At 41.0% G+C, this 27652-nt stretch overlaps 2 protein-coding genes across 2 annotated transcripts in view; both read right to left on the bottom strand.

The window, feature by feature from the left end:
• Nucleotides 1-841: 841 nt before the first annotated feature.
• LOC142656681 (olfactory receptor 1-like) lies at nucleotides 842-17638 on the bottom strand. The gene is made up of 3 exons (XM_075831607.1): nucleotides 17616-17638; nucleotides 3017-3126; nucleotides 842-1647 (listed from the first exon to the last, which is right to left on the bottom strand). Exons 1-3 carry the CDS (start codon nucleotides 17636-17638, stop codon nucleotides 842-844), a joined length of 939 nt encoding a protein of 312 aa, XP_075687722.1.
• A 32-nt stretch (nucleotides 17639-17670) lies between these two features.
• Nucleotides 17671-27652, bottom strand: part of LOC142656680 (olfactory receptor 1A1-like) — a 61164-nt gene continuing 51182 nt past the window's right edge. Inside the window, exons 3-5 of the mRNA XM_075831606.1 lie at nucleotides 17977-18067; nucleotides 17863-17924; nucleotides 17671-17794 (exon numbers count right to left, since the gene is read on the bottom strand). Coding sequence (XP_075687721.1) covers nucleotides 17671-17794; nucleotides 17863-17924; nucleotides 17977-18067 — 277 coding nt within the window. The remainder of the gene's footprint in view (nucleotides 17795-17862; nucleotides 17925-17976; nucleotides 18068-27652) is intronic.

Below are 27652 nucleotides of genomic sequence, written 5' to 3'. Positions count from 1 at the left end.
TACATTGCTGTGCCTGGATAAAAAATGAAGGGGTTGTTACGCTGCAGCAGCCCCTTCATTCTTCTGATTGGTGGGCGTCTGAAGCTAAAACCTTTTTGAGACAGGTGATTTACTGTCTTTAAACTAATGTTCTTGGAGGGATTGTCTGCGATAATAGGGTCTTCTATTTCTCCATCTTGTCTATGCATCTGTTATTCAATCGAATGGGGTTGAGCTGTAATACCAGACGCAGTCTATAGAAAAGAGTGGCGCTGGAAAAGTAGAAAACCTCAGACATCCCCTTTAAAGAAGTTGGGCCACATCTACTTTTCCAGGAGCCCACACATAATTAAAGATACAACATTGCTTACTGATTATATTCATATATTTATGTCATTCCTTGTCTATGGGTCTCATGAAGACAACCCCTGTCCAAATGCCCCATTAGGGCACATAAACATCATAGAAGGGGCTCTATAGGAGCGGCTCTTGCAGACATGAGCCATCCATGTATTACATGGACAGCCGTTCATCTGAACAGCTGCCATGTAATACTACATTTCTCCTGCAGTGGCTGGCCGAGGCTTCTCCCGTCAAAATCAGCTGTTTACCGTTGGTGTCAGGAACCGGTTCCAATATCAAAGGGGTTGTCTGTGATGAGACAACCACTTTCATGTTTTAAGAATACAAAAGCCACATTTTATTCTAAGGATCCTCCTGTGAAGATGAACCATCCTTGGTGGTAATGTTGTTGCAGTGATTAGAGCTGGTGATCACACATCGTGTAGGAAAAGCACAGACTCTATCGCTAAACTCTTATCTCTGACCAGCCAGAGCTAATTTGTATACAAATTTTACAATTTCATCTAGAGAATGACTGTATTCTTCTGTGACACCCCACCATTTTTAGTAGAGCCCTCTTTACATCTTTATTCCGTACGCTGTATATCAGAGGGTTTAACATGGGAGTAACGGTTGTATATAGGACAGAAAGGGTCAGTTCGAAGATGTGGTTATCGTTTAATGGTGGCATTATATACACGGACATCCAGGTGCCATAATACATGGTGAGGACTATGAGGTGGGACGAGCAGGTGGAGAAAGCCTTTCTTCTTCCATCACTAGATTTAATATGTAAGATAACAATGATGACCTTAATATAAGATATTATACTACATAGGAAAGGGCCAAGACCAAAGAATAAAGCTTCCAAGTAGCTAATTAGCTGAAAACCAGCGTTCGGACAGGAAATCTTATCAAAGGCTTTGAATTCGCAGAAGAATTGTGAGACTGTATTAGAATAGCACAATGGTATCTTGGATAAGTAGAAGGTTGTAATGGTGGAATTTAAGAACCCAGAAACCCAGGCAATATTCATGAACAGAAGACAAATCTTCTTACTCAATATACAATTATAATGTAGAGGATTACAAATGGCGACATATCGATCATAAGCCATAATGAACAACAAGAGGTCCTCTGTAGTAGCCACATGGCCAAAGAAGTACATCTGGGTGAAGCATTGATTGAAGGACAATGTATAGTCACCACTCAGGAACATGTGAACCAATTTAGGAGCTGTGATGGTTGTGTAGCAAATATCGACAATGGATAAATTGCACAGAAATAGATACATGGGGGTATGTAAGTGCTGATCTTTATATATGACTATAAGGGTATGTGCACACACACTAATTACGTCCGTAATTGACGGACGTATTTCGGCCGCAAGTCCCGGACCGAACACAGTGCAGGGAGCCGGGCTCCTAGCATCATACTTATGTACGATGCTAGGAGTCCCTGCCTCGCTGCAAGACAACTGTCCTGTACTGAAAACATGATTACAGTACGGGACAGTTGTCCTGCAGCGAGGCAGGGACTCCTAGCATCGTACATAAGTATGATGCTAGGAGCCCGGCTCCCTGCACTGTGTTCGGTCCGGGACTTACGGCCGAAATACGTCCGTCAATTACGGACGTAATTAGTGTGTGTGCACATACCCTAATAGTCACTGAATTTGCTATCACTCCAATCAGGTAAATTAAGACAAAGATAATAGATAAATTATGACTTATTCTTTGCATGAGTAGTAAATGTCAAAACGAAGAATTCATATGTGTAATTTTCCATCAGTATTGTCGTCTTTCTGGAAGACAAAGATATTTAGAAAATTATTATTTCACATATTTTCGGCATAAAACGGCAGGAGATGTGGCTGACATGTTGGGTGGTACATTTGCCAAGGCACTGTACTACACACAAAGCGTTTCCTGCACAGTTTCTATACTACCTACTAATAGGAACTGAGCAGGAGAGGCTTTTGGCTTCATACGGCAACTTACTGCCCGTTGTGCTGCCCGTGTTTTCCGTCATCACTTCAAACTTCAGGTAGGAAATATGGGGAAAATAAAATGTAAGTGACCCTTTAAGTAGTGTCATTTTCTATCAACTAGGATAACCCTCTTTCCAAATGTAGCTGATCGCTAGTAGAAACTACAGGAACGCATGTTCCTTGCTGCATAATGTTGTATTATATGGCGCCCATTGAAATCAGCAGATTGCCATGTAATGCATGATCACAATAGGTTCTTTGCAGTGGCTTTTCACTTTGGCTAATAGAGGGGGTGTCAAGCAGAGGAGCCCCTCTATGGTGTCCTTTTGTCCTAATAGGGCATAAGGATAGGCTTGGTAAAGAGCAGACAATTAATATGGTTATCCATCAAGCTATTCCTACAAGAACTCCAAATTTCCTTCATATCTCAACACTGGCATTGACTATAGTGAACATTTTATAGTTAACCAGGTAAAAGTCAATGATTGACTTCTCAAAGAGCATTGAAACACAATCGAAACCAGAGACAACCATCTGTTGTGTCGTTTTTGCTTGTCATCAGTACAGAGTAGGGTTCTGGTTGGCTGTGTGAGATGGCTTCTAGTTCCTCTAGCGTTTTTCTCAATCTTTGTTAGGAGAATTAGTATTTTAGTGAGGTTGGTTGTAGATTATGACATTAAACATGGGGGCATACTGTCATCATACTCATATAACCTAAATGAGAGAAACACAACTGGAAGATAAAGATTGAGGATTCACGGAAGGTCAGAGAAACATCAATAACCTTTGAGTTATCATTGATGCTAAACTCATAGCTAGGTAGAAAGAAAGTCCATAAAGACTAATTTAAGGAAAGTTTAATGGTAACTCTAGTTATGAGTGGAGCCGCATCTCCTACCAGATGTGTAAAATTGATGGTGGTCATACAACGCCATAAGCCATTCCTTGATAGCTAAAAAGACCCTCAACGCAATCATGTATTTTTAAAGCGTACAAGATTAGAATTGTCAGATAAACTCACGAGGATGTGGCATTCATGGGTGGTCAACCTCAGACTAGCTCATGCCCTCGGTCTGCTCCGCTCCTTAGAAAGCCCCTTCTATGAGGTTCTCCTTATCGTTTGCTTTGATATGCTGTGGTACTCACTTTTGATATTGTGTATGTGATGATTTCAATCTTTTGTATGGCGGTTGTACCATGTATTCTTAATAATAGTTCCCTTTTTATTGTCCAGGCTATGATATTTTCTGTAACTAATGGTATCCATAAACAAGTAGTATTATTGGGCTAGGTAGTGTTCCTGGGAACAACCTCCCATATGTGTTAATAAGGCAACTCTATGATACATATATAAACACGAGAAGAACAGAGTCTATAGCCAATATATATTTGAAAAGTATCAATACAAAGCTTTATTTAAATATACATAATGAACAAACATTTAAAAGACGTATAACAGTAGGAGGACTCAATCACAAAATAACATAGAGACACATCAGGAGAGCCAAGGTATGTATAATAAACCTTAAACGTATAGGTTTGGGATAAGACTAACACTAATGTAGCATGAGACTAGTTAGATCTATTTACAGTCTTAGATGCTGTTTAGAGGGCATAAGTGGTCCCGAAAATAAACATCAGAAATGAGGGTAATGGGTCTGAAGCAGACCCTGTGTGAAGGGAATGCTAGGATGGTCTTACCCATAAAAAGTCCTTAGGCTAAGTCCTGATGGTCACTGTGTGCGCCCCGACGTGCGTTTCGCAGATGTCCGCTTCCTCAAGGGGGTGTAGTGTGTCTGGCCAGGGGGCACCCTATATACCCTATCTACCCAGGTGTATTCTATCTGTGTTCCGTCCCGTCCAAGCGTAATTGGCGCGCATCCGACGGCGAAACCGGAAGTGTGGCGTGCCCCACTTCCGTCCTCCAGTGCTGCGGCGCACATCCGGTCTCTGGTCGCGTACCAGATGATCCGGACATGCGCACCGCACTCTAGGAGAGACGGGCGTGGCCTCACCCAGTCCCGGTCGCACACGTCAGAGGCGCGCACCCGATTGGACAGAACGGAACACTACATACAGGTAAGTATAATTGAGACATATCAAAACCCTTTTTAATGCAGCATAATCTCTCTATCTTCACAATTTGGTGAAGTTGACCAGGGAATACAGATGAATTACATCTGATACGTTTTTACCCAGCAGATGTTTTATGATTGTGTACCTCATTAGGGGCCGATTTCTACCGGCACGCTGCTCATATTGTTTTTTTAAAAATAAAAATAAATAATCAATTATATATATTCGACTACAAGAGTACTATAGAAGAAGTATATATATATATAAATTAATAAGTGAATATAATAAATCAACTATGGACACATCTGTGCCTCACATTAAATAATATGAAAACCCTCGACATCAAAAGTACATAAGTCTTCAAAAAACATATACCAAGTAAACACCATGAACAAACACATAAATATTTAAATATAAATAGTGCATAAAATACATATGTTAGAGACTGTTGCCAACAGCAACAGTCATATAAGGTTGTCTGTGAATACGACAGGCAACTAAAGTGCTGATGCAATAATACATAATAAAAATAATAAATAAAATGAAAAATAAAAAATAAAAAATAATACAGGAATAAGCAGGTTACACAAATCAAGTCCTGGATATACATTATCCTCTTCGAGATTCGCAGCATGATGGGTCGTCCAATTATACAGGGCTTTAGTCAAGGTACAAGGATGCCTTTACTGGATACTGGCCAATACATCTCATACCTACTAAGAGAGTATATGCATTAAAAACTAAACACACAAACAATTCACAGTTTAAAAGTCATAAAACAATGACCTGCTGGTAGTATGGTTTACGGTTTCCTCATAAAAAAGGAGCAAAACTCAGCTGTTCATTCAGTCCAGCCGGTGCCATAGATCCTAGTTGCACAATCCACCTACATTCTTTCTGTGCCAGAACCTTCTTCACATTACCCCCCCTGATGCCACAACGGATACGTTCAATTCCCAGGATTTTCAGGGACCTTGGGTTGCACCCATGATACATTTTAAAATGTCTAGGCAGGGTTTTGAGTTCAATTGGATCGTCGATTCCTCCCGCTGCGATAATATCTCGCACATGTTCTCTTGTGCGTATGCGTAGTTCCCTCGATGTTAGGCCTATGTAGACCTTGGGGCACCCGCACACAGCGTAATACACTATGTGTGTGGTACTGCACGATATATAGTCTCCGGCTGGACTGAATGAACAGCTGAGTTTTGCTCCTTTTTTATGAGGAAACCGTAAACCATACTACCAGCAGGTCATTGTTTTATGACTTTTAAACTGTGAATTGTTTGTGTGTTTAGTTTTTAATGCATATACTCTCTTAGTAGGTATGAGATGTATTGGCCAGTATCCAGTAAAGGCATCCTTGTACCTTGACTAAAGCCCTGTATAATTGGACGACCCATCATGCTGCGAATCTCGAAGAGGATAATGTATATCCAGGACTTGATTTGTGTAACCTGCTTATTCCTGTATTATTTTTTATTTTTTATTTTTCATTTTATTTATTATTTTTATTATGTATTATTGCATCAGCACTTTAGTTGCCTGTCGTATTCACAGACAACCTTATATGACTGTTGCTGTTGGCAACAGTCTCTAACATATGTATTTTATGCACTATTTATATTTAAATATTTATGTGTTTGTTCATGGTGTTTACTTGGTATATGTTTTTTGAAGACTTATGTACTTTTGATGTCGAGGGTTTTCATATTATTTAATGTGAGGCACAGATGTGTCCATAGTTGATTTATTATATTCACTTATTAATTTATATATATATATACTTCTTCTATAGTACTCTTGTAGTCGAATATATATAATTGATTATTTATTTTTATTTTTAAAAAAACAATATGAGCAGCGTGCCGGTAGAAATCGGCCCCTAATGAGGTACACAATCATAAAACATCTGCTGGGTAAAAACGTATCAGATGTAATTCATCTGTATTCCCTGGTCAACTTCACCAAATTGTGAAGATAGAGAGATTATGCTGCATTAAAAAGGGTTTTGATATGTCTCAATTATACTTACCTGTATGTAGTGTTCCGTTCTGTCCAATCGGGTGCGCGCCTCTGACGTGTGCGACCGGGACTGGGTGAGGCCACGCCCGTCTCTCCTAGAGTGTGGTGCGCATGTCCGGATCATCTGGTACGCGACCAGAGACCGGATGTGCGCCGCAGCACTGGAGGACGGAAGTGGGGCACGCCACACTTCCGGTTTCGCCGTCGGATGCGCGCCAATTACGCTTGGACGGGACGGAACACAGATAGAATACACCTGGGTAGATAGGGTATATAGGGTGCCCCCTGGCCAGACACACTACACCCCCTTGAGGAAGCGGACATCTGCGAAACGCGCGTCGGGGCGCACACAGTGACCATCAGGACTTAGCCTAAGGACTTTTTATGGGTAAGACCATCCTAGCATTCCCTTCACACAGGGTCTGCTTCAGACCCATTACCCTCATTTCTGATGTTTATTTTCGGGACCACTTATGCCCTCTAAACAGCATCTAAGACTGTAAATAGATCTAACTAGTCTCATGCTACATTAGTGTTAGTCTTATCCCAAACCTATACGTTTAAGGTTTATTATACATACCTTGGCTCTCCTGATGTGTCTCTATGTTATTTTGTGATTGAGTCCTCCTACTGTTATACGTCTTTTAAATGTTTGTTCATTATGTATATTTAAATAAAGCTTTGTATTGATACTTTTCAAATATATATTGGCTATAGACTCTGTTCTTCTCGTGTTTATATATGATATTTTCTGTAACTGTTTATGAACTAAAGAATTTCAAGTTTTGTGATGGTGAATCTTCCATCAATGCCCAAACCGAAGCTTTATCTTATTTTAGATATAAGACAACCCAGTTAATTGGAAAACACATTTACACAAGGCTAAAGCGGGAAAAAAGAAAGACGACCAACAACAAGATGGATAGAGCCAATCACAAAATCTTCAATGTTATGTAGAGGAGCCCGAAGACCCGAACAGAAGAAGGGGAATTACAGGGAAGCAGCATGAAAGTCACCAGGTGTCAAACCTGACTTGACAGCACTTAGGAGTAATGGTAATATTAACAGACTCATGAAGAGGTATTTTTGTACTGATATAATCAGCTCTTTATATTCTGAAAAAATAAACGTAGTAAGTTTCTATGATATGTATCCAACATATCTAAATGACAAACATATAACTGCTTAATGCCCAACACTAATTCAATACTTTAACACTTTCTGCTGATCGTCACGGGTCCAGCTCCTGGAACCCCCGGACTATCAGCTCTTCATCCACCCATATATTTCTACTGCAGCGTAGTATTACATGCTGGCCATTCAAATAATGGCTGACCCCATAGGTGTAATTTAAAGTTTCTGGTCTCAATGCAAGATCTGTAACAGGGCCCTCCACCTACCATGTGCCATGTATATTACTGGTGTCTTCTTAGGGGGCAAAGAGGTTTAGGCACTAGTGTCTTAGTGTGACTGCTATCTCTGCTCCCCCTATGGCTATGACTCTGGCTGACCAAGTAATACATAAACGGGCCAGATTTGCCAGAATGAGAGCCACTCATTGTTCGTTACTCTACACTCTGGCTTATAGAGGGGGTCTTGCTGTAACTTGATGTTCTTTGACCCTGAAGCAATAACTGTAACAGGGCCCCATACTATCATGTATTTGTAATAGTACTGGCCTCATCATATGAAGTAGAGGAACCTTTTTAAAGCCCTCAGGCTCCAGGACCAAGGTGCGACTGCAACTGCAACCTCTGCATCTCCCTATAGTTGTCATCATGAGACAACTCCTTTAACTATGTGTATTATGTATTAACTATGTGTATTATGTATTAACTAGATGTACTATGTGAGATTTTTAGTCATCTGGGTCCTGATTTTCTTATGACTATGAGACGGAGCTACTAAATATTGTTGGGTTGTTTCAAAATGTAGCTGCCATACCTGCAAAATTAAACAACCGTAAAAAGACAGAAATTAATTCTTTGCAAATTGTATTTTTATTAATATTGTAATTAGGATTAGTGATTCTTTATATTATCATTTATGTTTTTGGGGCAAATAAAACAAACAATTCTTAATATTTAACAAAATGTATTTTTTTAATGTTAATGTTCATATTAAAAAAATCTTGAAATATTGCAGTTCTCACAACGGCCACTAGAGCATCAAAATAGACCAATGTCTCCTGTTTTCAGATATTCACTTGTCAGCCTTGCTGTATAGACTGGGGCAGAATAAGCAGAGCTATCTCATTATCATTAGGGAAGGAGTTAATGACAGATCTATTGTATTGCTGGGGGCCTAGATAAGACAAAATAGCAACACTATACATACAACTAAGGCTCTCTATGTAGCTCCATTGTCACTCCCTGGTTTCTGTGGGAGGAGATAAAGTCCATCACTTGAAGATTATAATAATCTATTACACTTTTCTGTCCATTATCTCTCATTCATCTCAGCTGCCATAAAGCCCAGACCCCCATGCACTGTCTAAACAGTGTGTCTCCAATGTGGCTGGCCCAGAGAAGGCCTTAAAGGGAAGGTGTCATGATTTTTTAAATTTTTTTATTATATTGCTTTTAATAAAATATAAACCAAAATTTTATTTATTAGTGTTGTGACTTTAAACTTTTTACTGTGTTCTTACTTTTACTTCTCCATGGGGGCTGCCATTTTTTTTTAAATCTCTGTTTGTGTCGATTAACGGCACATACAGAGATGGAATACGGCACATACAACCCCATAGAGAATACGAACGGGAGCCGTTTCATTCTCAGAATCATACGCCGTCTGTGTGTCTCCCACACAGACCAAAACGAAGCTCGTTTGTAGAGCGAAATCTGGCACCATTTTCATGTGGACCGGAAGCCGCTGCCGGACAGTAAGATGACAACTTCCGGCCGCGGCTTCCGGCCATATGTTCAACGAAGTGAAGGCACAAGGAGCGTAGACTAGCGGAGGCGGCGGCATTAGCAGGTAATTTATGTTCGTGTATGTGATGTGTGTATTATGTTCATGCATGTTTGTGTGATACTGTATGCCGAGCCCTGTATCTAATCCTTCTACACCAGGGGTCTCAAGCACACGGCCCGCGGGCCGCATGCGGCCCCTGGGGCTGTCATCTGCGGCCCGCGGGACACAGAGCCGCTAGTATCGGCTCTGCTCCGGGACTCTGGAATTCCCTGACATCGCTGTCCACATATGAACAGCGATGTCTGGGGCTTCCCCAGAGCCGGAGTCCCGAGCAGAGCGCTGGTGTCGGCTCTGCTCCGGGACTCTGTGGAATTCCCTGACATCGCTGCCCATATATGGACAGTGTGTCAGGGTCTTGCCCAGAGCGGAGCAGAGCGCTGGTGTCGGCTCTGCTCCTGGACTCTGTGGAATTCCCTGACATCGCTGTCCACATATGAACAGCGATGTCTGGGGCTTCCCCAGAGACGGAGTCCCGAGCAGAGCGCTGGTGTCGGCTCTGCTCCGGGACTCTGTGGAATTCCCTGACATCGCTGCCCATATATGGACAGTGTGTCAGGGTCTTGCCCAGAGCGGAGCAGAGCGCTGGTGTCGGCTCTGCTCCTGGACTCTGTGGAATTGCCTGACACCGCTGCCCATATATGGACAGTGTGTCAGGGTCTTGCCCAGAGCGGAGCAGAGCGCTGGTGTCGGCTCTGCTCCTGGACTCTGTGGAATTCCCTGACATCGCTGTCCACATATGAACAGCGATGTCTGGGGCTTCCCCAGAGCCGGAGTCCCGAGCAGAACGCTGGTGTCGGCTCTGCTCCGGGACTCTGTGGAATTCCCTGACATCGCTGCCCATATATGGACAGTGTGTCAGGGTCTTGCCCAGAGCGGAGCAGAGCGCTGGTGTCGGCTCTGCTCCTGGACTCTGTGGAATTCCCTGACATTGCTGCCCATATATGGACAGTGTGTCAGGGTCTTGCCCAGAGCGGAGCAGAGCGCTGGTGTCGGCTCTGCTCCTGGACTCTGTGGAATTCCCTGACATCGCTGTCCACATATGAACAGCGATGTCTGGGGCTTCCCCAGAGCCAGAGTCCCGAGCAGAGCGCTGGTGTCGGCTCTGCTCCTGGACTCTGTGGAATTCCCTGACATCGCTGCCCATATATGGACAGTGTGTCAGGGTCTTGCCCAGAGCGGAGCAGAGCGCTGGTGTCGGCTCTGCTCCTGGACTCTGTGGAATTCCCTGACATCGCTGTCCACATATGAATAGCGATGTCTGGGGCTTCCCCAGAGCCGGAGTCCCAAGCAGAGCGCTGGTGTCGGCTCTGCTCTGGGACTCTGTGGAATTCCCTGACATCGCTGCCCATATATGGACAGTGTGTCAGGGTCTTCCCCAGAGCGGAGTCCCGGGCAGAGCGCTATTATCGGCTCTGCTCCGGGACTCTGGGGAAGCCTCTGACATCGCTGTCCATACATTGACAATGATGTCAGGGGCTTCCCCAGAGCAGGAGTCTCAGTGATGTCAGGAGCACAGCTGGAGTCCCACGAAGAGCCTACTAGCGCTCTGCCTGGGACTCCAGCTCTGGGCAAGCCCCTGACATCACTTGGGCAGCCTCTACAGAGGGCACTTGGGCAGCCTCTACAGAGGGCACTGGGGCAGCCTCTACAGAGGGCACTGGGGCAGCCTCTACAGAGGGCACTGGGGCAGCCTCTACAGAGGGCACTGGGGCAGCCTCTACAGAGGACACTGTGGCAGCCTCTACAGAGGGCACTGTGGCGTTATCTACAAGTGGGTGTGTTGCATTATCTACAGAGGGCACTGTGGCCTTATCTACAGAGGGCACTGTGGCCTTATCTGCAGAGGGCACTGTGGCCTTATCTGCAGAGGGCACTGTGGCCTTATCTGCAGAGGGCACTGTGGCCTTATCTAGGGGTGTGTTGCATTATTCTAGTAATATAGTGTTATAGTAGTTCAAATAACTAATTGATTAACAATAATTTTGTATTGAATCAAATTTGAAAGTAATGCGGCCCGTCAACTTCCAATTTATTCTATATGCGGCCCACTTACCCGGCCGAGTTTGAGACCCCTGTTCTACACTGTGCAGACGCTCAGAAAATGGCGGCACACAGTCTAGGAGGTTTGAAGACCTTCAAACCCCTGCTTCTACTGGCACTAGCCAGAAGAAGGGAGGGGGAATTGTGTGAGGACACTAGAGGGGAGTATGTCCACCCCAAATTTGCAGCATAAATCAATGAGGTTACTTTACCACAGTGACCATGCTGCAATTTTGGGAACTGCTCCCTCTAGTTACCAGCACATGGAAATGTTATAAATTAGAATCTAATTTATAATATTTCCTGACTTGTAAAAAAAAAATTTAAATGACAACAATGTGTAATCACTTAAATACTAATTGTTTAACTGAAAAAAAAAACATTTCTAGCGACACATTCCCTTTAAGAATAAAAAGAATATGTATACAATTTTTAAACAAAACACACTATTTCTCTTCTACAGACTGAGACCTAATTCATGAAACTAAAGTGAAATTCATGAGACCCTCTCTTTAAGATGTACACAGTGGCATATAGAAAATTAAAAGCATGCCCATCGTGTTAATGATTATGATCAGCACGTCTTACCTCAAGCATCACCCAATGCGACTTATAGATGAAATGTTATATGTGGCAAATTGTATTGATATAGATATATACTGTGCATTCAGAATGTAGTTCCCTGAAGAGACAATTAAGCATCAATGACCTGGGAATTAATTTACAGTAATTCATTAAGACAGAATATATAAAACTGATGATCTGCTCCATTCATCTCAAGGGACTTAATTTTGTAAATTGTAAATTCTCATGACTGTACGGGTAGAAATTCCCTATTAACCAGACTGTACCATTGTTTAAACTAGAAATGTTGACCTTATGAGGTCGACATTTTAGTTTTTAACCCCTATAATATGGTGGGTGGAGTATTGTCCTTGACGGGGGAAGCCACGGCCAGCTACACATTTCCACTGTAGCGGCCACTGCAGGGGAAATGTAGTATTGCATGCCAGCCTTTCAAATAAATGACCTAAAAAGAGCGGATTCAAGAGCGGGGAACAATGACATCAATATGTCCTTATAGGAATGTATGCACAGGGGTTGTTGTTAATGCAATCATGGGCCAAAATATTTTAGACTGAAATTTGTATTGGGTATGTCAACTGATACCCACCCTCCAGTGCTTTATCCAGTTCCAAATCATAGGTAATCGATATATATATGGAGGGCGGAATAACACACAGACACTGCTGGTATACTCAAAAAAATCCTCTCCAGTTTATTGCCAAACTCAATTACAATAATATCATTCAAAAGGGGTGTAGACTTGAGGTTAACCAATCAGAGGCAATGCGACAATATTTCAAATTCAGCCAATTACAGACATACGATACATTCCAGATACATTATTATAATTCTTCACACATCAGGGTTTGCAGGAGCCTTATCTTTCTTAGCAAACATACAATAACTTGTTCTATTAAGATGGGGGAGACATTCTCACATGCATACTTGCCCTCCTCCCATCTCACTCCATGTTTCTCCTCTCCAAGCCTCGTATGAGAACCAAGGTCAAAGATCGCTCAACTTAGAAACATGAAAACCTGTCTTAAAGGTGTAATGACTTTCTTATTGATGACAAAAGAACCAAGATGGAAACTCCAGACAAGATGGCCACTGCACAAAATGAAATCATTTAAACATTATTTTATTCACTTTCACATTTCCAACCTTTTGTTTATTTGAGGACATTTTGTATCCAAGTCAGGTGGTACTTAAAGGAGGGCTTATCCCCCCTTGTGGACTTACTTAACCCATAATCATTTCACTCATAAAATATACTTGATGAAAGTATCCAGGCTGGTGGGTAATTATTTGGGCCTTTGATGCAAAGCATTGCAAAACTTTTGTCAGGCCTCAAAATATGAGGCTCAGAAGCAAATATAATGCAATACATAATAAAACAACCTGCAGGACACTCTGGAGCAGCCCCATTAGCCAACCCCCAATACCCTCAAACCAGTTAGAGGGGTCTAGGCATGGCAGACAATCTGGGTACTCTTGCTCTATGTCATACGTGACCTGCATAATGCCAAAAAAGTTCTATATAATGGCAACATGCTGGGCCAACTACTTGACACATGCCCCTTGGGCAGCATTCAAAACATCTCACACTATTGTATATAAATGATCTAACAAATGCAGGAGTTACATTCAAAACATCAAACATATAATCTGTAACATTGTCAAACATCTCCGCTAAATTCTCTGTATTATTTGCCTCATTTACTGTTAAACCTACTAATGTTGGCAATAATCCAAACTTCTCCACCACAGTACATATTTAGGGACTTTTACCCCTACAGATATACTAGGACGTGGGCAGCATCTTCCTCAAACCTAAAGACACCCAGGTAACATAACCTCTGGGCTCTCATTGCTGCCGTGTACTTCTTACTTATGAGTGACAACAACCAGTGACCTTCACCTCATAACTCCACATAAAACTCCTCAGATTGTAATTTGCAGTAACGTGTCATATTTACACACATTATAATTATAAATCTCAGACAATAGGGCCGCAACTAATAAAATAATACTATCACCAATCTCATGCTATCACCCCTAAGATTTTGGGTCCCATCAAGTCATTGACAAGTCCTGTACATCATCATCCTCTTCTTCTTTTGTCTTCTGCTTTTAACTGACTGTCGCCAACACAATTGTGGAGTCAGACTGTACGGTGGTGTCCAGTGGGGGATTTATTATTACCCTCCTCCTGGTCACTTACTTATTAAAACACTTGGATACTGCTGACGGATTCACTGAGGTCTTTGGCCTTTGCTTTACTTGGACAATTGCTGATGTCATCAGGACTTGGTTTGGTCCTTCTCATCTGTCAGTCACCATCTCTCGTTAGTATACGTCCCTGGGCTATACACAGCACCTTATACTGTGACCCTGGGGTGAGTTCCCACATAGACAGATTAGTGGAGTTTTATTGTGACTACCACAAACCCTCCGCATCTGTCCTCTTCCTCTGGCAAGTTGCTTGTCTGTGCGGCTGCTTCGAATTGTGGCACTGCTTTCAGTTCATGACAAGCGCGTTGCATTGGCTCCGGCTGCGCCTGCCGCATCTTAGTGATGGAGTTCATCATGTTAAAAGTCTTCTAGTTCATGTTTACTGGCACTTGCTGGGGACCCAACCTTTATCAATTGTTAAAATAAATGCTAATCTGGTGATAACATCTACATAATATAAAAGTTGTTCTAAGTACATACAATAACAATATCAGGGCCTTAAACTAAATCAAACAAACACCTTTATATAAGAAAAACTTCTCCGACCCAATGGACAAGGCACCTAGAAAATGTGTAGTTACTGGGTACATTGTATTTGCACTTGGTGTTACACTTTTCAGCAGGATTTGTACCTTGATTTGAGCTGATTACCTGTAACAGCTCCTACCCACAAAATATACAAAAATATACACAGATAACATATGTTTATCTGACAAGTGTCTCAAACCAATTTTTCTTACTCTGATCTATATTGCCTAGGAAGGCCTCTCAAGGTCTCGTCTCTTCTCTTCGTGGGAGGCGGGTATGATAAGGTTGGCACCGGTCTGCCAGGACTGTTCTGTAGGCAAATCAAACAGCTCTAACAGAATTTAGCAGCAACAGCTGTAAAAACCTGGGACATACCAATTAGATCTTACCAAATCGATCCTTGCAGTCTTGGTGGCATATGTGAGCCCACATACCATCAATGCAAATGCCATCAAGAGTGCCTTGGGTGCTACCGGTTTACATTCCTTTATCCATCCACATTCTGTTAGAATCTGGTTTTCACGCCTTCCGCTCCCAGTTGGACACTTCCTGTGGAGAACAATCTTTTCATCGCATAATCATTAATTGATCTTAATCAGATAATTCAGTTGAAGAAAAACATTAACAAATAACATCTTTATATTAAATATTCACATTGAGCATTAACTAGAGGTGATACATGCAAATAGATTTTTCTTCTTTATATATATATATATATATATATATATATATATATATATATATATATATATATATATATATATATATATATATATATATAGCGCACAGAGTTTCCTACTTTTAAATTTTCCCCCTGTAATACACAATAGCCTGGAACAAAAGTGACTTTCTCCTGACAAAACTACATTTTTATCTTTTAGATACATTGCAACCATTTACTTTTAAAATCTCATACATTTTCAAAAATGACATTTAGGCAGTACTATAGCACTTATAACAATTGGAATTCTTTATCCAATAGTGCAGAAAATAATATATCTGCTAATATTAATTACTACAAACCAATAAACTATATGTGGGTGTAGGGAACAATAGGGGTACATACATTTTCAAGACTCCATGTCTCACAATATCTGTATTTTAATTTATTTGAATTAAGTTCAAAACATTTCAACATTAAATCTTATCATATCATAACACATGAATATGTAACGTAACTTTTATCTTTTATGTAGACAAATTCTAACATTATATCTGACACAATTGGTGTAGTTACGGAAAACAGCGCATGCGCAAAGATGATAAACATTCCTAATCACTGCAACCAGACAGGCAGCCTTCTCCTGTCTCCTCACACACATAAGCCCCCTTTTCTTCAGAAGAATGATTTTCTGGAATGACTCCAACTTAACCCTATACACAAAACACAATTTTTTTTTTACACAGTACTGCTGTTAAGAATGAGAGCATGCAATATAGATCTAAAATCAGTGCAATATTGTGGTCACTTGTCTCATCAGTACAATCCATGCAATACCTGTTCAATGTATAATCTGGTATCAGTCTGTTTTTAGACTTCACACTGCACATGTTATATCACCCCCGTTCACATTACACTCCCCCCATTCTGACCCACATTAGTCACTGCAATATACCTGACTGCTCCATATTCTTCACTTTTCCTGCCAAACTCTACACCTGTCTCACATCTCCCTCACACCAACTTACTTGTAACCACCTGTAATCACTTACTTTGTCATTTTAAATTACGCCTAGTTAACAGTTAACTCCTGGCCATCCACCATCCCTTATTCAACTTTCCACAAACAATTCTATTTATTACATGCAAACAACCATCTTTTGGCTGCCAGCCTTTTCAACAATTTTTTCCACAGTTTGACAGTTTGCTATTCAGGTCTGGGTCTAGGGGTTTTAGTGATAATTTCTTTAGGGGCCTTGGGTGTGCGCCAATACCAATGTCCTTCACTGTAATTTGTGTAGGTAGTTATACTACTACGACAAGCATTCTTTGCTTTGAACACAGATAGTTATGTTTCAACGGTATTCAGTTAAGGCGGTCTGATTTTATACTACATACATATTTCAAAGTCAATAAGCCAGATTATCAAATGTGTGCTAGAAATCAGTCTGTACTGATTCCTACCTTACGCCAGTCTGACATTGCATACAACTGGCAGTTTTAAAGGACCCTTACACATAATGTTACAAGCTGGCAGTGTGCCAGAAGAATAACAATGGTTATTCCATACAACATTCAAAGTTTTCCCTATTGCACAGGGTAATGGTACATACACACTTCTCACACTTCTTACATGCACTTTCCTTTATATTAATTAGGCTACTACAATCCTGACAAAGAGCCTGATTATTACAGGACCCCTTTTAGCTGTTCTAGCATCTTTCTTCCCCTGTTTGTCACAATAATTTTTGGCTGTATGTCACTGGGCTCCCGCTCTTCCCTCTGAGATCCTGGCGGTACTATTGGTACTATCTACAGGATATCACCGAATATCCAACTCCTCTGTCCCAGACTCTCTGCTATAAATGCGCAGTCTGTCAATGTTCACGACTCTCTGCTATACTCACGCACTATGTATATCCGCGACTCCCTGCTATACACGCAGTCTGTCTATCTGGACAGTTGTGTCACCAATGGACACTTTTAGAACCACTGAGTCACCAAGTCGGGCGTGCCCGACTCTCAGCTCTCTCAGAACAAATGGGCAACAGGATAACACTTCCTTTGATCCTTAACAGTTTCTACACAACAGCCAAATAATAAATTACATTTCCAACAGACCTATAAGAATACACAAATCCAAACAGCACAGTTCATTGCAGGTTCACTACACAGCATTCAGCTTTCTCATCTTACACAGACAGACAGTTGTTCGCCATGGATTCACACTACCTCATAATCTGCTACATCATCACATTCCACTGGAGGGGGTCACGCACTCACTCCTCACAGCTTCTGTTCTTACAATGTTAACAGTTTCAATGCTCAATGCCAGCAACAATTCTCTTATACCATGAACCTCAAGATTCACACATCTGTAACAACAACTCAAGATAACGTACGTATCTGCAATCATTCATCACACAAAAAGCTTTCAACATACCTCATATTGCTTGATAAATTACTGCATTCAGGAGATGTGATGTCATGAGAGCTAATTCCAGCCTTGGCAATGAATGAGTGAACAAGGTTTTGTAAGAATGAGCTTCTTACATACCGGCTGGTTTTCAATGTTCACTGATGCAATACCACCAGGCCTCCAGCGACAGCTTATCAGACGAGCAATCTCCCGGGTTTCGATACCAAAACTGTTAATGCAATCATGGCCAAAATATATTAGACTCAAATTTGTATTGTGTATGTCAACCGATACCCGTCCTCCAGTGATTTATCCAGTTCCAAATCATAGGCAATCGATATATATATATATATATATATATATATATATATATATATATATATATATATATGAGGGAGGAATAACACAGACGCTGCTGGTATGCTCAAAAAAACTCTGTTCCAGTGTATTGCCAAACTCAATTACAGTAATATCATTCAAAAGTGGTGTAGGCTTGAGGTTAACCAATCAGAGGCAATGTGACAATATTTCAAATTCAGCCAATTACAGACATACGATACTATATTTAATTCTTCACACATCAGGGTTTGCAGGTGCCTTATCTTTCTTGTCAAACATACAATAAATAGTTCTATTAAGATGGGGGAGACATACTCGCATGCATATGTGAATGTCTTTCTCTCCTTCCATCTCACTCCCTGTTCCTTCCTTCCAAGCCTTTGTTTAAGAAAACCAATACGTGTATTAAAATGATGCTTATTCATTTTTATAATCCATCTACTCGAATGCCCCTGCAAATTGCAATATATAGGGAGGACTTTAAGATGCAGAATTAAGAGGCATCATTTTAATATACGTATTGGTTTTCTTAAACAAAGTGTCTTGAGACACCTTGCAGGAGCACATAATTGTAATTTCAATGTTATTGTCAGGGTAAACATCCCTTTCCCTGTTATTTCACACAGAATAACCACCTCCGTAAGTTGGAAACTGAGTGCATGCATGGAAGAAATATACCAGGCAGACAAGTTTGTACACATCCTCCCTCAGTGAAGCAGGAAGGACAACTAACTTTTTATTGAACAAAGAGTTACAAAAAATCTTCTCTGTAGGAAGGTGGGGCGTGCTTAAGCCCCATTGGCTCTATTCAGCTGTAAGTTCATCTGTACACTCCTCTTGCATTCCAGCGGCAGTGTCTCCATAGGCGTGTTCCTGATACAGACTCCATTTTGTTACATTCGAGTTCTTTGTGGAATATACTGATACATATATATATATATAAGGATGATATTTTTGCAAACAATATACATGGTAATGATCCCTGACAGTCCCCCCTAAAAATATTATTACTCTATCCCTGAGTCTTACCTAGCAACCTACTACTGACCACTCGAACCAGGCGGGTAGGGGTTTTGGATTCCTTCACCAGCTTGAGACGAGCTACTCCTTATGAGTAACCCCCCTTTGTACCTGGACTTCCAAGGTTTCGGAGTGGTCCTAACTTTCCCTATTCTCCTCAGGATACAGGATGGTTTCTTGGTATAATTTACAAACCGCTGCTGGTTGTAATATATATAATTAATCCATTATACATTTATTAACGGTAATAATTGGGATAAGAGACTCAAATTCAAACTGGTATGTAGCTACATGTGTATTAGAAGAATTATACCAAAAAAATGGTCACCCCCATCAGCTTGGGTGATTGCTACATGTCCCCCCTCAGCACTCTGTGCAATAACACGAAAAAGGAAAAGGATGCATATGGTGATAGTCAGTCTTTGGAAGAGACCCTCTTGCAGTGCGAGGCGTGGATCCATGTCGGCTTTCCTTCCGGCTTGACTGCAGTGGGCGAGATCAGAAGGACATGGTGTGGACCCTCGAATCTGGCTTCTAAGCCCCTCGCCCTCTTTACTGTTAAACCTACTAATATTGGCAATAATCCAAACTTCTCCTCCACGACACTTGCATTGGTCATAATTGTCGCACTGTCACTTACTGTTCTAATGGGACTTTTACCCCTGCAGATATAACAGGTCATGGGCAGCATCTTCCCCAAACCTAAAGACACCCGAGTAACATAACCTCCGGGCTCTCATTGCTGCCATGTACTTCTTACATATGAGTGACAACAGCCAGTGACCTTCACCTCATAACTCCACATAAAACTCCTCAGATTGTAATTTGCAGCACCGTGGCATATTTATACACGTTATAATTATAAACCTCAGACAATATAAACAATAGGGCCTTAATTAATAATATAATGCTATCACCAATCTCATGCTATCACCCTCAGGTTTTGGGTCCCATCAGTTCATTGCAAGTCCTGTACATCATCGTCATCTTCTTCTCCTGTCTTCTGCTCTTCACTGACTGTCGCCCTCAGGGTAACCCACACAATTGTGGAGTCAGACTGCACAGTGGTGTCCAATGGGGGATTTATTATTATCCTCCACCTGGTCACTTACTTGATACTGCTGATGGATTCACTCAGGTCTTTGGTCTTTACTTTGATCTTTGCTGATGTCATCAGGACTTGGTTTGGTCCTTCTCATCTATCAGACACCGTCTCCCTTAGTATACGTCACCAGCTGTATATAGCACCTCATGCTGTGAGCCTGGAGTGAGATCCCACGTAGACGGAATAGTGGAGTTTTATTGTGACTACCACAAACCCTCCGCATCTGTCCTCTTCCTCCTCTGGCAAGTTACTTGTCTGCACTAGTAGTTTGTAGTAAAGGTGAATCCAGCACTCAAAAATAAAAGTTGTAAGGTTTATTTAGGTCATGTTAAAACAAAAAAGTTTAAAACAGAAAATCCCGGGACCACGCTTATGCGTTTCAGACCGATAAGGTCCTTAATCATAGCTTTTTTATTTAAAAATGAATTCACATATATATAGTGAATGGCATTGGTCAAGTGACTTACTAGGGCTGGACTTAAAAATGTAACCCTATACTGCATATAGCAAAATTAGTATCGTAGTTGCAATATATTGATTCATATCAAGATGGTACAAACATTATTAATAACATTCTAAAAACCTTTTTCATTTGAGCCATGGAAATAATCAATATATTGGCATCAAACAAAACATGTAGATGAATTCATTAATTTTCAGGTGTGTAATGCAACTACAATACAAATTTTGCTATATGCAGTATAGGGTTACATTTTTAAGTCCAGCCCTAGTAAGTCACCTGACCAATGCCATTCACTATATATATGTGAATTCATTTTTAAATAAGCAAGCTATGATTAAGGACCTTATCGGTCTGAAACGCGTAAGCGTGGTCCCGGGATTTTCTGTTTTAAACTTCTTTGTTTTAACATGACCTAAATAAACCTTACAACTTTTATTTTGAGTGCTGGATTCACCTTTACTACAAACTACTATTGCCTTGATTACCTGTGGTCGACACAGGACCAGTTTGGGAGTATCTGCGAGCACCTACAGCATTCGGATTTACTTCATACCAACTTGCATCAACTAAACGCAATGAAAATGCATTGGAAACGCAACTAAAGCCTGGTGGACATGTGGTGAGCGAAACTTATAGTAATATTTCTTCTATTTTTGTACTTGTCTGCACGGCTGCTTAGAATTGTGACGCTGCCGTCAGTTCATGACAAACGCGTTGTACTGGCTCAGGCTGCGCCTGTCGCATCTCAGTGATGGAGTTCATCATATTAAAAGTCTTCTAGTTCATGTTTACTGGAACTTGCTGGGGATCCCCAACCCTTGTCAATTGTTAAAATAAATACTAATCTGGTGATAACATCATCCGCATACACTATAAAAGTTGTTCTAAGTACATACAATAATAATGACAGGCCCTTAAACTACATCAAACAAACACCTTTATATAAGAAAAACGAATCTGTTCCACTGGACAGGGCACCTAGAAGATGTGTAATTACTGGGTACATTGTATTTGAACTTGGTGTTACACTTTCCAGCAGGATTTATATCTTATTCTCAGCTGATTACCTGGAACAGCTCCTATTCACAGAAATATACACAGATTCCACATGTTTATCTGTCTATCTGACAAGTGTCTCAAACCAATTTTTCTCCCCCTACTCTGGTTTGTTTTACCTGGGAAGGCCTCTCAAGGTCTGTTCTCTTTGTGGGAGGCGGCTACGATAAGGTTGGCACCGGGCTGCCAGGACTGTCCTGTAGGCAAATGAAACAGCTCTAACAGAATTTAGCAGCATCAGCTGTAAAACCTGGGACATACCAATTAGATCTTACCACATCGATCCTTGCTGTCTTGGGGCATATGTGAGGTCATACACCATCAATGCAAGTGCCATCAAGAGTGCCTTGGGTGCTACCGGTTTACCTTCCTTTATCCATCCACATTCTGTCAGAATCTGGTTCTCACGCCTTCTGCTCCCAGTTGGACACTTCCTGTGGAGAACAATCTTTTCATCGCATAATCTGTAATTGATCTTAATCAGATAATTAATTTGAAGAAAAACATCAACAAATAACATCTTTACATTAAACGTTCACATTGAGCAATAACTAAAACTGATATCTACAAGCTGATTCGCCTTCTCTTTATATATATATCTATACATACACATATACACTGCACAGAATTCTCTGCTCTAAAATTTTCCTTTCACAACAAAAATATTTTCAAATGGGAATCTACTTGCACTGAGAAGTTATCATTTACACAAACATAATACTGACACATGCCTCCAATAGTCCAATGCTGAGGCTGGTCCAGAACTTTACATAAAACTTAACCTCAGTATTTAATATTCCCACAACACTTTTTGAATATCGTTATTAAACAAACTAACTTTGGAATAATATCTGGAGAACTGCTGACATCTTATCATTGTACAAACACCAATACTTGGGATAAGCACTGTTCCCCTGTCACTACACACAACGTCTGCAGTGGGGAAGATACCGGCCAGGCTTCAGGCCACCCTGAGAACAGGTCTACACATACGAGCACATTGTCATACACTTCTACCTCAGGTAGTTGTATGTTCTGCAGTCGCTGGGAAGGGTAAACTGGCCAGGCTGCACTTTTCACAGGTACCTTTGCTGTTTTACCTATGTCTTGCCGTGCACACATCATTCAGGCTGCTACAAACCTAGTGGTGGCATTATTGTATCCAGGGACAAGCCAATTTACTGACACCTGACTGCACATACTCTATTTGCCGTCTATTTCTTGTCTTGCTCTCTCAATTGGCTTACCCAATGATCCAATAAAGTTCCTATTACCAATGGGCCCATAGTTGTGGGCGATGCCAAAGGCTACCTAGAGTCAGTGTAAATGTCGGCCGTCTTACCTTCTGCCAGGTTACAAGCCTCAGCGAGCACCTCCAGCTCCGCTCCTTGAGATGAACAAGAAGCTGAGAGTGGTTTCTGGATAATTTTCCTTGTGCCTCGTATCCTGTCTTGTACATACTGTATATGATGAAGTATTTCTACATTACAAATTTACATTAAAAACCCATGTCACATATAGATAGAACATTTCAAAGGGTTGGCGTCTTCATTCTTTAGAATAAAAACAAATGTTATACCCTTCTCCACACTCATCTGATAATCCAGAATACTTCGAGAGTATCACTTTTATCAGGTTCTGTAAATACTTGATTAATACAAAAACAAATAAAAATTACAAACATCTTTACATAAAATTAACAATGTTCAGATAATTTTCACCTCCTTCCCTACTAAATCTGTAAAGACTCATCTGTGAGTGACCTTGGCCTCTTGTGTAAATTTGCTGGAGGGGGATGGTCTCTTACACAATACCTCATATTGGGTGGAGACTACAGCACAGCATACCCAGTGCCATATTTACTGTTCTGGAAGGATCTACACAGAAAAACCTCAATATTTAGGTTACTGTCATACACATTTTGTAGATCTCCTGGAACCAAATTCATTAATTCAAAACAAACCAAAATTGTACCTGATCAGTCTCTTCACCATTCCCCCTTTTTGGACTCTGCGAAAGTAATGTAGCAGGGTTAAAAACTACATGTCAACATAATAAGGTTTGGCACTCTATCTGGGGGGCACTAGTTTAACCCCCTGTAATACACAACAGCCTGGAACAAAAATGACTTTCTACTGACAAAAATACATTTTATCTTTAAAATGACTTGCAATCATTTACCTGTAAAACATCTCACATTTCCCAAAATAACATTTAGGCCGCACTATAGCACGCGCCTCATGTGTGAAAACAAAAAACAAAACAATTGTAATTAGTTATCCAATAAAACAGAAAATAATATATATCTGCTAATATTAATTACTGCAAACCAATAAACTGTATATAAAAATAGGGAACAGTGGGGGTACATACATCTTCAAGACCCCGTGTCTCACAATATCTGTATTTTATTTCATTTGAATTAACATCAAAACATATAAAATCTTATCACATCATAACACATAAATATGCAGCGTAACTTTTATAGTTTTGCAGACAAATTCAGCGGGCTGTAATATTTTCCTCGCTTGGTGAAGTTACGGACAACAGCGCATGCGCAAAGATAAGAAACTTTCCTTTACACAGGAAAAAAGAAACTGATTTTAACCCCATACACAAAACACTAAGATTTTTTTTTAGACATTATTGCTATTAAAAATAAGAGCATACAATATAGATCTAAAATCTGTGCAATATTGTAATCACTTGTCTCATCAGTCCACGCTCTATATACCAGTCTGCTTTTCAGACGTCACACTGCACACATCACACAGCCCCCCTCCCCCACACAATCGATATCAGTCATCGCATTCTACAGGAGGGGGTCACGCACTCACTCCTCACAGCTTCTGTTCTCACAATCTTAACAATTTCAATGCCGGCAAAAATTCTCCCATACAATGAACCTCCAAGAGTCACACATCCGTAGTACAACACAAGATAATGTACGTATCTGCAATCATTCATCACACTATTGTATAGGAATTATCTACGTTCAAAACATCAAACACATAATCTGTAACAATGTCCAATCTGTCGGCCACTATCTCTATATGATGATGACATGTCTTTTTACCAGTACACAGCGTCCTGCACCCCTGGGGCGGAATCTAGAATAGAAGAAAACACTGCAGCATGTGTTACTGTCAGCTCTTTACTGAGGGAAATGACAAAATTAACAAGGCTATAATTTCATACTGATTTGATTGGGCCGTGCGTGACCTCATCAGGGGGTGGGGGGCAGCCTCTCCCACAGGAAGCACATTGCTCAGCTGTGAGGGGGGTTTTGCTGCCCACAATGAGGACACACCCAACATGAGGGACTGCCGCCATTATAGGGCGGTGGCTGGTCCTGTGGTTTATAATACATATAACATACAATGCCTTTCATATTTCCAACTTCCCTTTGTTTTCTCGAATACCTTTTGCCCAGTCTCCGGCTTGTAGCCACCCACCCCTATGCATCGCGCACACTTCCATCAATTTCTTCGTTTTACTCACATACGGTTTCCCTTCCCTTCGCTTCACCAAATTATACGAATAGGATCGTCCAGGTACGAGTGATCCTGATGATTTGAATATGGACCGTAAACCATCCATTCTAACCGTCTATATTCTTCACGTAATTTATATAACACATTTTGGTCTGCAACCCTCTAGTGACCGTTTCACCGTGGTCTGGCCAAAATATTACAATTTCTCAGTCTGCAACTCACTAGGTCTCGCTGGAATATTACAATTTCTCAGTCTGCAACTCATTAAGTCTCGCTGGAATATTACAATTTCTCAGTCTGCAACTCATTAAGTCTGGCTGGAATATTACTCACGACTTATCACACGTCTTATCGCGCCCCTGTATAAAACAGGTTATATTTTCTATCTAGTCCCTAATTACCCAGAGGATGGTTAGTCGGGCGTAACTAATTTCTTACGGGTACGTGACCACACAGCGGGGATGTCGCTCCTGTCGCCTGAGCTAATCCAGGCAATCGACCAGGGTTCTACAGACCATCACAAGACCGTCCACTAACACAGATAAGATGAAGATTTATAAAATCAACTGACTTACCGTGTTATTGTGGAGGTGATCAGGCTCCTTCAGTGGGCAGTCCTGGGTCGTCTATTTCACCCTGTGATTGTCGGTTGTCTGGATTCCAAGATTGCCTCGAGTGCAGCCCCACACTTCGGGCACCAATTGTCAGGGTAAACTTCCTTTTCTCTGTTATTTCACACCGAATAACCACCTCCGTAAGTTGGAAACTGAGGTCATGCATGGAAGAAATATACCAGGCAGACAAGTTGGTACACATCCTCCCTCAGTGAAGCAGGAAGGACAACTAACTTTTTATTGAACAAAGAGTTACAAAAAAATCTTCTCTGTAGGAAGGTGGGGCGTGCTTAAGCCTCATTGGCTCTATTCAGCTGTAAGTTCATCTGTACACTCCTCTTGCATTCCAGGGGCGGTGTCTCCATAGGCGTGTTCCTAATACAGACTCCATTTTGTTACATTCGAGTTCTTTGTGGAATATACTGATATATATATATATATATATATATATATATATATGTAAGGATAATATTTTTGCAAACAATATACATGGTAATGATCCCTGACATTATCTTCATCATTCCGATCGAACAGATCAGTATTCATATACCAGATAGATTCGTGAGACTGAAACAAAGAGAAAATGACTGGATCTTTAAAATGGCTACTTTAAGCCCAGGGGGACTAAATGATCTTGCTGAAACTGCTCTTGATTAACACTTCAAGTATAACTATTTTTGGATAATTTTTATTCAGATTTTTATGTTGTATTTGGTATTTGTAATCCAATGTTTCCATATATCTCTTCAGATATTCTAGCTGTCTTCTAATAATTAATTGGGTATTTTTACTGTTTTGGTTGCATTTCCTACTCCTTACGTCTACTCCCTCTAATTACTCTCACCACACTGATTAGGTGTTACAATTTGCCCTCTGCTTCATCCAACTATGATTACTCACCTAATGTTGCTTCTGTTCCGATGCTGATAGGGATGTGTGAACGCTGGTTCTTCAGTCTCTGCATCTCTTCCCTCATCGGCCACCGTAGTTCGGCTGACAGCCGATAGGTGTTGCTATGACACCAGGGACGCTCAACTGAGCGTTTGCCTGTGTTCTCGGTAGCTGCCTGCGAACTGTTGCCCGCAACCAGCGGTTAGTATATAATGTTTTGTATCAGTTAATTTTTCCTTTGTTTGGTATATATGCAATATATTGGCCCTAATCATATGTGTTCATTTACGAACAAGTATATTCTTCTCTCATGCTCTTCTAACGCCGCTTGTTTGAACTCCCGTTCCACATCCTAAATTGTTTAAACCACATATCCATACAATTATTAATGTATTTTTATATTTTTTAACATTTTCTACTGTTTATGAATGTATACTATTGTTTTGCTATGTTCTTATGTACATCTGACCTGTAATGACGTCATAGAGGCTCTCTGATACCGTTTTGGCGGTTTTGTCTGTATCAAAACACTGCTGTCAATCACTATTTAAACTAGTTCTTGTTTCCTCACTCTACTTGGCCTGATGAAGATACCCGTGCGGCGTTGAAACACCTAGCGTAGACTAATAAATGGTTCTTAAATATAATTCTTCACCATTTTTTCTTGATGGTAGCAGCGCTACACTGTGGTTCTTCTTTTTTTCGTTTTCTTATCTGGTATTTAAGCGGTTCCCTTTCCAGTGGACTGGCTCCTGAACCCAGCTGCAGCTCCATCACATAGCCATTGCTTTTACCAGTGTTGTGCCTGCTGTTGCACAACTGGAATAGGTGA

Source organism: Rhinoderma darwinii, chromosome 6, assembly GCF_050947455.1.
Source record: "Rhinoderma darwinii isolate aRhiDar2 chromosome 6, aRhiDar2.hap1, whole genome shotgun sequence".
Lineage (NCBI taxonomy): Eukaryota > Metazoa > Chordata > Amphibia > Anura > Rhinodermatidae > Rhinoderma > Rhinoderma darwinii.
Note: the sequence above shows the minus strand (reverse complement) of the source record. Positions and strands in the feature narration are given on the sequence as shown.